Here is a 15,466-nt window from a genome sequence, read left to right on the forward strand (position 1 = left end):
GTAAGCGCCTGATTGGAAGGACATCATACGGAAAAAGACCATCCTAGTGATGAATTATTAATATTCTTTGTTACACAGAGAAACGGAAACCGTTTAGTAAGTTTTGTGATATATAGAAAGTTTTCGTCATGTATGGTACGATTTACTATGTCCCGTGACGATATTGTCACAACCTGTTATTTGATAATAATATCCTGTATAATTTCACTATCTTCTATGTTTTATATTTTGATAGACCACTTGTTAACCAATTTCTCTTGTCATTACATATATAGAATTTCTATCTCATATTAAGGGAATTAATATATTTTTGATAAATATATCCTACTTAATGCTTGCAAGAATTTAGCTATTTTCCTAGAATGAATTATGTTTTTGCTATATGTAAAAAAATATGTATGCTATAAAATGTTAAAAGCAAACAGATGGATAGTGTAATTCGCAGTACTATGTGACTTGTCTTTATTAGTAAAATATTGTATCTTAATCGAACCAGTTACAAAGTTTCGTTGTTCTATTTTTATTCAAACTCTAAAAAATAATTGAGTACCATTTTACACGTCTTTGGGGTTCCTGGTATAGAGTACCGAAGTGTGACGTCATAATTATTGGTCAAGTTGTCAAGGTTGCTGGTTCAAACATTTTTGTGCTAAACAATGGTGGGTTGATCACACGAGCGCCACATAATGAATTTTCCCTGCTCCAGCCCTTTGCTGGAATGATTTCGCGGTGAACCTCATGCGTAGGCACTGTTGTCTAGAACCACGGTAACCGAGACGATGAGCGAATATGACGTCAGCTTTTGTCCTCAATTCTTTCTGGTTTCAAGTACATCCAATCAAAGATCAGATCAAAGATCAGATCAGCTGTCTCCTTCTGATCTTCTTCCGATCTACATGTATATGATCACAACTTTCTTCATGCCTTGTCTTCTCTAACCCCCCTCTCTCTATCTCCCTCTCCCAAATTTCCTCTCCTTAAAAAAAATACATTTGCCTGTATACACCTGCCGGGCCCGGCTCTCTTCCCCTCTATCCATTTCGATGTCTCTCTCTCTCTCTCTCTCTCTCTCTCTCTCTCTCTCTCTCTCTCTCTCTCATTTCATAATTATTTGTTTGAAAAGCTTCGAAATACATTTCGAAGAGCATTACGCACTGAAAAATAGATAAACAAAAAATACGAAGACTATTTTCATGAATTTCTATTCAAAGAGCATTTTTTATTTTCCATTTGCATTTCAATAAATTCTCCGATGACGAACCAGTCGTCTTAGATATTACAATGCTTTTATATAGTATGCGATCATAGCTTGAACTTAACATAATGAATAAAAACGGACCAGCCGCTTGTGATAACAAAAGCAAACAATGATTAAGGGAGTTTACAGATACAATCTGCGCATGGGCAGATAAAGGTCATTTGTACCAAAAGGGTAAAAACCCACAGAGATGAATACTGGATATGCGCTCATGGAAGTTATGTAACATTATTTATTTATGCACCAACAGTACATTCTATGATACGCAGGTGGAAGTATTCTTTTCAAGAGGACAAACAAAAGGTATTCATGAAGCACATCTAGGACTTTGGCAGTTATTATTCTAATATGCTCAAAGTGGAACTTCTCCAGACTCCATGTGTAAAAGATCTGTGGATATTTGGGGTCAGTTGTACCATGTGCTATCTGTAAACTCCCTTATTATAAAAACAAAACCACTAACAACAAATTTGACATGGATTATTAAACAGTTAATCAACGTACTATACATTATGGAATATAAGAAAAGCGTTAAATAATAATATTCCCCTAAGTCATGTAGTAGAGACCGATGCTGTTGAATAATACACCAGATCGGAAAGCGTGAATACAAAACTGTTTTGAGCTGGAGGTTAACACATGTACTTAACACAGACCCTTTGGCAACTCGGATTATTCCCGTCAATTCTGCATTGCGTTTACTGTATATGAGGAGCTCAAGAGCGGTTCTAGAAGAAGAACAAAATAGGGAGACTGGGACGTTGGGGGGGGGGGGGGGCTTGAGCTCTTCACAAATCCGTCCTCTGTAGAACTGCGTCTGGAAGTCATATTCCCCTTACATTATTGAGTAAGAATTATTCTCAGTTTTGCCATACTGTATGTACAGCCATACTGTAGGTACAGCCATTTCTGTTTTGCCTATACATAGACCATACTGAACATGTATTTGGCATTGTGTGATCACTCTCACAGACACAATGATACTATTGAAATTGTATTCCATTGTATTGGTGGTGCTTCTCTTGTGTAGAAGCACTCAGCTACCACGTACTTATTGTTGTATGAGAGCTAGCTACTCTCAGCAGTTCAATGTCCCTGCACAATCAAAGGGAAAGTACATTGGGGGTCCCATTGGTCACATTCTCAAAAACAAATCTCCATAATTTCTTTGTCCAAGTAAGCATAAGCGAGCTAAATGCTTAACTATTCGGAAGAGCAGTATTGAGGCAACTTGGTTATATCGGAAAGATATTATTTCAGAAAAAGTCATATCAGAAGCAATAAAATTCACAATTACAATACTGTCCCACAATGACAACGAAAAGGGGTTAATGGCAAATTGCAATATTTGGTTGTCGATAAGATATAGAGGCATTTTGAAATCACTCTTAAACTATCTGTAGACATGTCATTGTAAATAATATCTACATCGTATTTTGCAATAATTTTTTCCAAACATTTTCTTGGTAAATTTTGGCACGCGGATACTTCCTTTGCACATAGCTGGGGCACAATGCCATTTACAAGTTCCAAGTAATCTTCTTCTTGAATACAAAAATATGTTTAGTCTAGGTGGGATTCAGCTCCTTGTATATCTAAGAACCTCATGAGGGAAGAAATGTGCTCATCAACCTCGACGTCACCTGAAACCGAGCTCATTCGTTTGGTTGCTTCCTTTTCCTCCAGTTTACTCGATCTCGAAAGCGAGAAGAACTTGAAGTTCGACTTCCTCTTCGTCACCGCACGCGTTGTGGCACTTTGCTCGGAGCCGCTGCCTCCATTCACCCATTTTTTCGACACCGAGGTGTAATTCGAGCCGGACATCTCGAAGGGAACGAATCGACTCTGACGGAGTACAGGTTCGGCAGCGTCTTCGTTTCTATGACCACCAGAACGACTGCCCGATGCATCTGCAGACGAACCGAAGAGCCCGCCGAATCTTTTAGTTGTTTCTTTTCGTTTAGGTTGCTCTCGTCTTACTACTCGGGTACTCCCGTCTGTCTGCTCAACCATGATCGGTACATCGATTTCTCTCGAGCTCGATGACGCATCTTCCCGAGACTCGACATTTACTCCGCGCTTTATCGCATTGCTTACGTTGTCACCAACGTTGTTATCAACTTCGCTATTATCGGTCTCCTTTTTATTATTGTCATTATCCCCGTTGCGACTCTCCGTGTCTTGCTCGCTCCCGTACCCGTAGTCGTCTAAACTCATCAGCAGCCTCTTCCGCGCTCGAATCATCGCCTTTCGCTCCTCCTCGCTCATTTCCTCTTCTCCTGATATCGGATTCGTCGTCCCATTCGACGTGTTTGCTGTTCGAAGCCATTGCAGGGCACTCTTATTACTTGTTTCACTGTTTTTAAAGCTCTCACCCCGCGAGGCAGCCATCATGTTTGCCATAGCGGAGCCGGAGATGTTTCCCTCATCTCCGGCTGAGGTCGTCTGCTTAGGTTGGTGTCGCCCGCGGTTTTTGTGATAAGCTGTACTAACTCGTACGATCTTGGGTGATATCCGGAGCTTGGCCAGGTCCTCGAGCGTCTTACTGCTTCTTTGAGATTTCGACATTCCATCGTACAACATGATATCTGCAATTATAGTAAGTAAAAAAATGAGTTATGAGGTTGTTGGATGAGAATAGATCCATCTTATATTTCGCTAACTCATAAGTAAATAAATACACGTTGCAATCCTCACGAATTGAATACCACTCGAAATGTCATCATGATATTTATAGACTTTTTCAACAGACATCTCACAATAACAAACAACTTGAGCATGTAGGAGAAACTGCAATAACATTTCCCCCGATTTCTTTCCATGTTTGTAAATCTCTCTCTCTCTGACAATGTCACTAGGGACTTTTCGCACGGCGACGCAAGTGCTGACTACGGGGTATTTAAATGAGCTCCCGACGTTAATACAGCTGAATACCATCGTTGGTTGGACACTACGCGGAAATTTTCGCTCTGAGTACGACCCTCGCAAAAATTAGCGTTGTAGAAGGCCCCGTCGCTGGTTGCGAAAACTGCCTATTCACTCATGTAATTACTTTGGTGTAGTTTTTAAATACCTGAACTTCCTCTGCACATGTCAAAGTTCACCCATGACTTGATCTCTCTCGTGAGTTGGCTCATGTACGACGTCATAGCTGTGGCAGGCATTCCGATCAAGCCAGTTGCCATGGTAACATGGATGTCCAAACTTGAGGGCAGTATGACGACTTTGGGGCTGATTTCGTCTGCAGAAAATAATTGAAAAATTGTTATCACTTAAATCATTTTAATTGTGCTCTTCATAATTATGATTGTTTAGAGCCATACAGTACTATTTCTTTCTAAACTCTAGTCAAGTCGTATAATGTTTGGAGGGCTAACTATCATTTAGATAGTCATTATAAGTTTTAAATCTTGATTTTGTTTCCATCTGAAAGGAATGATAATACATTGGATTCCCGGCTTCAGTGGCGTAGCATGGGTTCAGTCATCGAGGGGGGGGGGGGGGCACAGTTGTTACAACAACAACAACAACAACATAGGGCGGCATCGGTCTTTATAGGTGGATGAAATATTTTCTCTATCTTTATCTCTCCCTTTCTCTCTACGCCATCCGATTATGGACACCCCCCCCCCCCCTCAGGTAGCCAAGCCGCTAAATGTAGGCCAAAACGTACCATCTACAAGTCGGTTAGCCGCGAAGTATTGCATCCGGGTGACATCCTTAATCTTGAAATCTCCACTGAGCATGTCTGACGATCCCTCACCCGGCTCCTGACCAGCTATCCGGATTCGAGCCGTATCGATTTGGGAGAAACGGATCTTCTTGGGTCGTTTACTGGTTCCCTCGGTAGCCTCCACGATCTCTCGCATGTAGATGGACTTGCGACTTTCTGCAAGTTGACATTAAGGTGAAGGATTCTTTGAGTAAAGTCGGGTGACGAGATACAATGAACTCTGCCATGTGGTATTAAAAACACATTGGCCTAGTTTTGACAACTTAGTTCATTGCATAAATCATCAGGGCTTCTATAATTATTTGGAATATTTGATATAATAAGACAAATCTAATCAAGATATTTTCCATCCCCTAAAGAGAAAGTTATCAAACATGTATTTACCTGTAGGAACAAATATACACAACTTCCCCAGTAGAACGAAACAAAAAACGGTTTCCATTACAGAAAAATATCAAACAGAATAACTGACCCCTTTTGACCGATTTGTTGTAGTAAAATGACAGTTAGAAGAAATTATGGTACTGTAAGGGATGATATAATGCCGAATGGAGAGTAATTAAGTGAATAGTAATACAGGTGTGTAATATTTTATACTAAATTTTGATTAATTTTATTATTTGCATGCGAGTCATGCCGCTTGTAGTACAATAGTATCTACAACTCAAAGACCGAATTTTGATTTTAATTTTGATTTTAACAACAAAATGTACATCAAGTCTTTGTCGCGAAAACAATTACATATTTCCAACACAACACGAAGACCCCCCCCCCCCCCGCAACAACAAAAATACATAACTAGGCTTGAATAAAATTATAAATAAAATCTCTGATCAAGAGCGGACATCAGTCACTGGCTCGACCAGGGAATGACATACCTAGTGTCTTGCCGATGATATCAAACTTGGCTCCTGTATGGATGGGGAAACTCCAGACCCTCTTCATCGAATCAACAGCCAAGACTCGACGTTCAAAGCCTGCATGGTTGATTCTCAAGATCTATTACGTAATAAAATACAAAGAATTAGAAATTGTGAGAGTGTTACGCCCCGCCTTCTTCGTTATACTGACACCTACAAGAAGGCAGTATTCTTTATCACAAAGTTGAAGCGTACTATATGTTTCCACTTCCTAGTGCGAGGCAGGCCCACACTCCCAACTGAATATGATATTAACGACAGCCTGGCAACCGCCATCTTTAATACTGTGATAACTGCCACCTCATCATCTCCTAGATCACAAGGGTAATCCAACCCATGAATGGTCAATAGATAAATCAGAGCAATCTTAATTTATTCTGACAATATCCCTGCCATTTTTGGATGCCAAACAGTATATTTGTATAGATTTAAAATATCTTATATATGATGAAATTATGATGTCACTATTATGAAGTGTCAACAAAATCTGCTCACTCGCGTCACTCGCCTGCAATCATTTAAAATTGGAAAAGTTGAGATTTGGGAAAGGGACGTCTACACCTTTGCACAATTGTATTCCTCCCCCTTACATATTGTGTTTACATACCTCTTTACTCTTGATCTCACTCCCATCGATATCACATCTAATTATCTTGACGATGATCGGGAATTGATCGCTGTCGAGTTGCCTCAGTTGTATCGCTTGACGACCAAACCTGAACTTTTCGTTCACACTCAGCTTATCCATCATGGTGATGATATTTCCTCTATTGCTTGGCTGGCGATATATTAATATACCAGACTGCACTTCTTAAAAAATGGATCGTTTTCCCGACAATGTAACGATTGCTGTACGTTGAGGCAGAATATTAAATGCTCCGATACCGAAACATAATGTTCAGCTTTAGTTCTGGAACTTCTTGTTCAGTCTTGCCACTTGTGATTTGTCCGATGTCCTAATTTTATAATTGAAGAAACATGATTCGTGAGAAGAATTTGTCGTGGAAGTTCTCTTTCAAACGATTACTGCTATCAAATGGCTTCCCAAATAATCGACATGACGGTGATCATGATAGACGTTCTCCCTAGAGCAAACGCAGACTACAGAAATCGACGACTACGCTCTCATGAACTGCATGTCTTAAATCCTGGAAAGAAACAAAACAGAACAAAATTGCTTATGAGTTGTATACATGCATAAATTATAAGCAATCCGAAAGAAACACAGTTTGCTGTTCTCTCTATCACAGGCATCTAATAGCAAAAATCCAAACGATAGCATTTCCTTGAAAACTCTGCATTAGCTCCGAACAAAAACATAAACTCTCGATGTTTGTCCGTTTCACATCGAACAAAAGTGGTATATGATATTGGCTGGAGTAGTCCTTGAAATCAGAAATGAAAGAGTACTCGTCTACTTTGACTGTTTGCTTTGGTTGTGCGATCAAATAGGTGTGTATGCAATATATGTTTGCTATATATTATAATATTCCACATGGATCTCTATAACAAGTCTCGGGAAGAAGAATTAAATTACTATTTCCATATTCAGTTCATCTGGATTGGCATAAGTAACGACTTATGGCAAGGGCTTAGATTTAAAAGCACAATTCATCGGTTTGAATGTTGTTAGACATATTATAACTGATAGTATAGATACCAGTAAGGACGTATTTTGCGAGCTCCCCTCCCCTCCTCTCTACTAAAAAACTTCAAACATTATATGTTTCCCTCAGAAAATTTTCAATAAAACATTCACCCTAAATATGATTATTGCAAATATGTTTTTATACAACCCCTGTGTGAAAGTGAAAGTTTATGGAATTTCCTGTACAAAACTTCCAATGACCTCTTATTTTTCTGCTTCTATGAAAACCAACCTAATTTCAAGGTGGACTTTCCCTTTAAACCTATCACTTTTGTATCGAAATGAGGGTCCGCGGGGAAATGAATCAAATTGTTATCATATTCATTTGAATTGACGGAACATTATGGTATAAACCTGGCGATTTATACTTTTGAAAATCATCAACCTGAGAGATTTTTGACACAAATGATTCTAGTTAGGGGTATTTCATCATTTTTATTTTGTAATCAGTCCGATCGAGCCTAATACTGTAATTAGATTGATTGATTGATTGATTTTATTCGTCAAGTAAAGTACATTGAATGCTTACATAGAGCAAAATGAAACGAGAAGATACATTGACAGGATAACCCATGAAAGCCGGAAAAGGCTTATTTCCAACGGGGTCCTATAAAGTACGTGTACAGTACGGCATGAGAATAAAATATCACAACTAATAACTACTACGAATATTACGAATAAATAATATAACATAAACAACAACAAAAATTTCTAGAACTTATAGCAAACAATGATCTACGGTATATTATGCAAGATTAAACTTAAAAACATGCGCTACACATAATGAACTGTGATTTAAGATAACTGATATTACTGTTCTTGAAGGGATTCATGCTTTAGGTATTGTTTTAATACACTTTTAAAGTGTGAAAAAATTCTTAACTATTTTGACATGTTTTGGGAGAGAATTCCAAAATTGGATACCATTAAAATAAAAAGAGTTTCCAATTTGTCCTTTTCGCTTGGGTAAAACAAAATTAAAATGACTATTTCTTGTATCGTATCCATGGATATTTGAGACACGAGTAAAATTATTAGTAATATAATGATCTACATCTGAGTAGTATATTTTATGGACATGGTGTAACACGAGTTGTTTAGACCTTTGACCTACATAGAGTATACCTGCTTCTTCAAGTTCATTTTTCCCGACTTGTGTTCTTGGGCCTAAGCAATTAATAAATCTTACCATCTTATTCTGAATTATTCTTAACTTTTTCTTATCCATCTTGCCCAGACTACTGTACCAAGCAGCATTAGCATAATCAAATAAACATTGTATCAAAGCAAAACACAAAATACGTCTCGACTTCATGTTCATACATGTTTGGTATCTATACAAAAATTTTAAGCGAGAATTAGCCTTTTTGGCAATTGAATCTACCAAACCTGTCCATGACAGATCATTAGTTAAATTTATTCCTAAATATTTTACTGAATCTTTACTTTCAATTGTAGATGATGAACGACAGCTGGATGTAAATGCATACCTAATTATAACAAATACACATTTGTTTAGAAAGTAATATGTCAGACACGTGCATGCATGTATACACAGTATAGGAAAAACATTTCTCACGAAAATACACACTTGATTTAACATTAGATCAATGTGAATTTCCAGACGGCATGGAAATGAAAGCTTGATTTCTTAATTCGAAACTAAATGTTTGAACTAAATACGTTCATACAGGTTCTATGTACGACTCCACAAGATTATAACAAGTCAATGACAATGTTATACAGACAATATTAATAATACCATATTTAAAACTTTATCCACGTTCGTAATTATTCTCTTGGTTCGTCTTTTGAAATTTGGAGCAAAACATTTACAGAATCATACTCCATGCACGATGTTCAATTACAAATTTGAATTGAAACTCTACTGTGGGGTGGACAAAAATTATTTATTATTTCTCTCTGTGAGCGAGTGACCTCAATCAAATTGCTGAGAGCTTGTGTCATCAATGATTTCATGACTAAACTATAATATACGATGGTAACGCGCAAAGATGAGGGATGGATCCATACTTGTACGTTATAACGTTTCTGTACAACTGCAACAGTAAAATTCTCGCATTGTAATTTTGAGAAACAAGTTTAAACGTCTCATATTTGGTTTGTTTTGTCATGTTCCATCAAGTTTTCTCTGACAAGATAACCCAAAACATCTTGAAGCCAAGCGTTTTATATAATAGGCCTACAACATTATACATTACTTTTTTTGAAATCCACATAAATGCATTTTTAGCAACAATGAACACCATGATCCAGTGTACTTCCCCTCATTATGAAACTAAAGCGAAAACATGGCCAAAATCAATATAACGTGAAATGGAACCAACTGAGCAGAAGACTTCGCCGAGACTTCGACCACTTCAAAATACTTTCGATAAAAATACGTGTATTTAAAAAAGACACAAGTGAACAAAACATGTCTACTTACGTGTGTAGATAACTGCGCTGAAAATATCCACCCTTTTCCGTTGGCCCGGCGTTATTAAGACGATGATATTGCAAATGCTATTCATCCACAGGTGTGTGCATTCCTGTATTTAGCCTTATATGGGAGATAACACCGGTAGCAAATGTATTGAAACTGTGTACCGTGCTCGGGCCCTTCTCTCTCTCTATTGACACCACTCGATTCATAATGGGTACTGGAAAGGCAGATGAGCTTGAGTGGTTTTTCTGAACAAGTGGGAGAGAGAGAAAGAGAGAGAGAGAGAGAGAGAGAGAGAGAGAGGTTGAGGTTGAGAAAGGACAACAGAGCAAGGCTGAACAAAACAAAATGTCCACAGCATGTGTAGCCCTATCTGCGTGTCAAAAAAAAAAGGGGGGGGGGTGGGTGGGTGTAACATTTATTGTAAGGTCGCCTCAGAGAGAGAGAGAGCTAGAGAGAGAGAGAGAGAGAGAGAGAGAGAGAGAGAGAGAGAGAGAGAGAGAGAGAGAGATGTAGACAGGAGTAGAATAGAGGCAGAGAGAGGGAGAGAGAGAGAGAGAGAGAGACAGACAGACAGAGAGGAAGGTAGAATTGTTATTGAGGGGAGAGGGATAATAGGAGAAAAAACAGCGAGAAAAGGATTAGAGGGGAGAGAGAAGAGATAGGAAATACAAAGTAAAGCGGGTGGAGAGGAATAGAATGAGTGTGGGATCTGGGGGCAGCAGAAAATATAGTGAAATAGAAGGTGGAGCGAGAATTAAGATGAAGAGCAGAGATAATAAACGGAGATAATAAAAAGAAGCAGAGAAAAAGATATAAGGGGAACTGAGTAGGACAGATAGAGAGAAAGAAAGAGAGAGAGAGAGAGAGAGAGAGAGAGAGAGAGAGAGAGAGAGAGAGAGGGAGAGAGATAGATACAGATGGAGGTGTAAACAATTAGTCATGGCTTTTGTAAATCCCCTCTCAAGTCTTTCTACTGTAAGTTTTCTTGTCACACAATGTCATAACATATAGAAAAAAGGATGACCCATTCACCTTTCCACCAAACACTAAGTACAGAATGTCAAGGCAAGTTATATGGTCTTGAAATACAAGTCTTCTTTCCCTTTTGTTGGAACAGAACGTGTGTGCATTTGCGTGTCAGGTACTGATATATAAGCCAGATCAAGGCTCACCTAGAAATTCCTTTGTCAGAATAACAAAACGGTCTTTATAGTTTGAGAATTTATAAGTGAATGGGGTTTACCAACATGAATTCAGGCAAAATGATATGAAGGTCTTTTATGAGGTTGCGGAGGTTTACCAAGACATTTTTCTTGGAGGGGGGGGGGGGCGCCATCCAATATTATATCGAAAATAATTATCATGTCTAGATTTGATAAATCTTCATTATATTATATTATGTTGTACATTTAGCGAGTAATTAATGTTAAAACTTTTGTATCGCCAACACTGAATCAAATGAATCCTGAATTATATCAGTCAAAATAATCTGAATTAGCACAGGATACACATGTGTTTAAGGAATAATGATAAATGCCTACTTTATATTGTGTATGATAAACATAATTTGTATGGGCAGCTTTGGTTATAGACAGAAACTATTGACATAGTTTATAATGAATATGATGCTGCGGTAAAATGGTTTTCCCAATGATTATATCTCTTTCAAAGAACATTTATAAGTCTGATTTGTGTTTATAATATAAGTTTCCTCTATTCTTCTTCTACACATAATGCATATTTCCTTTCTCTTATTCTTTCTCTCTTTAATTTTCTATCTTTAATTTCAATTGTCTTTTTAAAGCCTCTTTCTCCTCTTTGTCTCTCCACCGATGTTATGAACAGCAAAGTTTCTGTTTCATAAATGACATTTCATTTCCAAAGCAAGATTTTTTTTTCTCTCTAATTTCCACAGCAATTACCACGGGCACTTAAGCTCCATGTATTCAGAATGCAAACAATAATTATCTTCCTAATGAAGCACTTACAGGTCCACTACCTCTTCACGTGACTATGATGATGGCAGTGTCGGATCCAAGGCCAGGGAGGGGCAAGGGGCATACATGGCCCCTCCCCCTGATAGATATCAAATCTGGCATACTTAAAGTAGATACAAAGAAAAACAATGTACGATGTGCCCGGCCCCGCCCAGGAGAAAATTACGACTAAAAGCACCCGAAAATTATAATATCCCCGATTATTATCAGCAATTCTGAAATAAGTGTAACACCAAAGACTTTTGAAAAATTAGGCTAAGATAATCTCAATTGCCCAGTTCTTCAGCTATTGGCGTGTGCGAACATTATATTGAGGTTTATGTTATCCGAAAATTATTTCTATGGGATATACAATAGGGTAACGAATTTGCCCTTGGGTGAATTTCGTGAAAGAATTTATGATCGTTATAGATGCTGATATTTTAGTACAAAAGTTTGTGTCTGAAGTACATATTCATATTTGCTCAACTAATTGTACAATTATTTTAGATAGCAACCCCTCGGTCGAGGCCAAAGTAAACATAACAAATATTTGGTGGATTACACATCAAAATTACAAAAAGTGTTGTTTTTATTTTTCACAGTTTGCGTTTATCTGACCTTCATGCATTTGTTGGTACAATTGAGGTGATTTCGTGGCAGTGTCCTTGTTAGATATATAGGGGAAGATCGGGAGAGAGAGATAGAGAGAAAGAGAGAGAGAAAGAGAGAGAAAGAGAATGAGTGAGTGTGAGAGAGAGAAAGAGAGAAGAGAAAGAAAGAGGGGGGGGGGGGTAAAAAGAGAGAAAGAGAATTGGAGAAAGGTGAAATTAGTCTAAAATATTTACGTTCAATATCCAATATTTCAATGATATTTTTAACAATATCTAATATTGTTAAAGTTTTTAACAATATCTAATATTGTTAAAGTTTTCCAACCGACGGTTTGGAAGACCATGTTTAATGTATGTAAATCATTTATACTGAGAGGGTGTAAATGCATGACTATTTAGATTTTATTTTTCGGCGTACAAGAATATTCACAGAACTTAGTCATTACCACTCAAATGGATAAAATAGGCAAGATTAAGCGAATCGTATAACTGAATTCCTATACCGCCTACAGGTACAAGCCATGTTATGTATATTATATTGTGACGATATTTGTCAAGCGAATATTTCTAGCATAATATTCGACAAATATGACCAAATATGGCATTGTGTTTTGTATTTGGTCACCCGCTGTGAAAAGGCCATTCAAGGTAGAATCAACAAGAATGGCATACAGGTTTAAGGTCCTCATTGCAGGTCATACAAGCCTCAATTTCGCGGTATACTTTTCGGTAAATAATTCTGATTCATTATTGTTTGAGAGTTGGATAAACAGAATGTGTCTCCTATACAATCTTGAATTCCCTCAATTACGTTGGGAATGGAAAGACAATATTATTTTTCTCTGAACCTTCTTATCTTTCAGTTTTTGAAGGATATATCAAACAGGTTACAGTCTCAGATAAAACCGCAACATCTTTTGTGGGAAAAAGTATCAAAATGTACGTAGTCATTCATAGTTTGCTGTCAACTATTTCCATACAAAACGTTAGCTATCTGCCATTTAGATACTGCACGAGGCGGACTAGAAAGTTTGTGAGAGATGACTATCATCAATGATAAATAAAGCGTATAACAGGGGAGGGGAGGGGAGGTGTTTGAGACATAAACAACCTTTCATGTTCCAAAGAAAGAGGAGACAATCCAAGTAAATCGAGACGGTATGCATGTTAAACATACAAGGTTATAGATATAACATATACATGTATAAGAAAGAAGACTGCCTTCAAGTAAATACTGGGTCTAGATTTATAACAATTGGTCCGAATGTCAATAAGTAATATGATTTTTTTTTATCTGAACAAACCGTTCTTTGGCCCAGATTAATATCCTCTGTCATAGAATTTCGCTGAACTCATTGTGCAAATATATCACAAAAGTTCACCGTGCAAGTATTATGATGATGTATTCAGTCATGCATTATCATTCATAGAACCTACTAATAAAATTGTTTTCTCAACAATCGTATATTTGCATTTTTGCCAACCGAAGAATCCTTGAAAAACAATGTGACTGCTTCATAGTTGTGACGTAATCAGAGTCTGATTGACGTCACCAGTTACACATTACAGATTATATTTTCAGAAAAAGGGACATTTCAGAAAAAATATGTCAAATGTGCATGCATATTACAATGCTATCGACATTTCGCGATAAGCTAAACAATAAATAATAATTATAAGGATTGACAAAAAAAAATCGAATGAAATTAAATCAATTGCAATTGGGGGGGGGGGGGGGGGGTAAGAGGACATTTTTTTTGTTTTTTGGTCCCAAAAATTTCGCAACGACTCAGCTTACCGCTGAATAAGCGGGGGGGGGGGGGGGGTGGAGAGTAAGAGGACATTTTTTGTTTTAGTTTCTTAATTTGAACATTTAGTCGATTTGCATTGGGGGGGGGGGGGGGGTAAGGTCTGTCATTTTGGGTCACCAATTACCACATTTAAAAAAAAAAAAATTATAATTATATTTACAACAACAAAAAATCGCTTCGAGGGGTAATTTTATAGTATTTTGTGAAATAAACGTTATAATTTTGTACTTTCTAATCGTCATTTGTGGCTGTCGGCTGTGTGACAATTTTGTAAGCGAAGCATACAATGATATACAGTAAATATATCATACCAAAAAAATTTGCAGGGGGTGCTGTGCCCTCCTGGAAAAATTCCGGGGGTGCTGCAGCACCCCCAGCACCCTCACTTCCCAGGGCCATGGACATGTACTGTCAGTTTCGATGATTTAAAAACAACAAAGTTGGCTAAAATATATAAGAATCACTTAATCACTAACTTAAAATCACATAAAACAGTGCGTCTGTTGAACATTTGACATGCGCTTGTTTGTTTATATTTTTGATAGAAACCTCTATGATATTCTTATATTTCAAAGGATAATTATGAAATATAACTGACGTCACTTTGCAAGGGAAAGGCCCCTTTTTATAAAGCCCTGGATAGATTTCTTAAAGATTTGGCATAATACCATTATTGCACACCGTTCATTATTGATTGAGTCAGGGGCGTACGCAGGATTTTTTCAAGGGGGGGGGGGGGTTTAAAATCTGGCCCAAAATATTTTGCTCCCGAAAATTTGAAAATCGCGCCGGCCGGAAAGTCGCTCAGTGGGGGGGGGGGGGGGGGGGGGCTGTAAGCGGACACTTTTTTTTTTTTTTTTTGTCTCGAAATTTGAAAATTTGACATTTTTTTCGTTGGGGGGGGGGGGGGGGGTAAGGTCACTTTACGTTAGCCGTGGGCATAATTTTTTTTTTTTTAATTTAAAAAAAAAGAAAAAAAAAGGGGGGGGGGGTTTAGTTTTTTGAGGGGGGTTTACATACATAAAAATACCAAGGGGGGGGGGGGGGTTTGAACCCC

General features: G+C 37.7%; 1 protein-coding gene across 1 annotated transcript; it reads right to left on the reverse strand.

The window, feature by feature from the left end:
- Nucleotides 1-1,630: 1,630 nt before the first annotated feature.
- Nucleotides 1,631-10,108, reverse strand: LOC115919932. Its single transcript, XM_030974646.1, has 6 exons — nucleotides 10,009-10,108; nucleotides 6,519-7,059; nucleotides 5,870-5,990; nucleotides 4,932-5,147; nucleotides 4,332-4,499; nucleotides 1,631-3,846 (listed from the first exon to the last, which is right to left on the reverse strand). Exons 2-6 carry the CDS (start codon nucleotides 6,660-6,662, stop codon nucleotides 2,822-2,824), a joined length of 1,674 nt encoding a protein of 557 aa, XP_030830506.1. The 5' UTR covers nucleotides 6,663-7,059; nucleotides 10,009-10,108; the 3' UTR covers nucleotides 1,631-2,821.
- Between the last annotated feature and the right edge of the window lie 5,358 nt (nucleotides 10,109-15,466).

Source organism: Strongylocentrotus purpuratus, unplaced genomic scaffold (assembly GCF_000002235.5).
Source record: "Strongylocentrotus purpuratus isolate Spur 01 unplaced genomic scaffold, Spur_5.0 spur5_scaffold_7, whole genome shotgun sequence".
Lineage (NCBI taxonomy): Eukaryota > Metazoa > Echinodermata > Echinoidea > Camarodonta > Strongylocentrotidae > Strongylocentrotus > Strongylocentrotus purpuratus.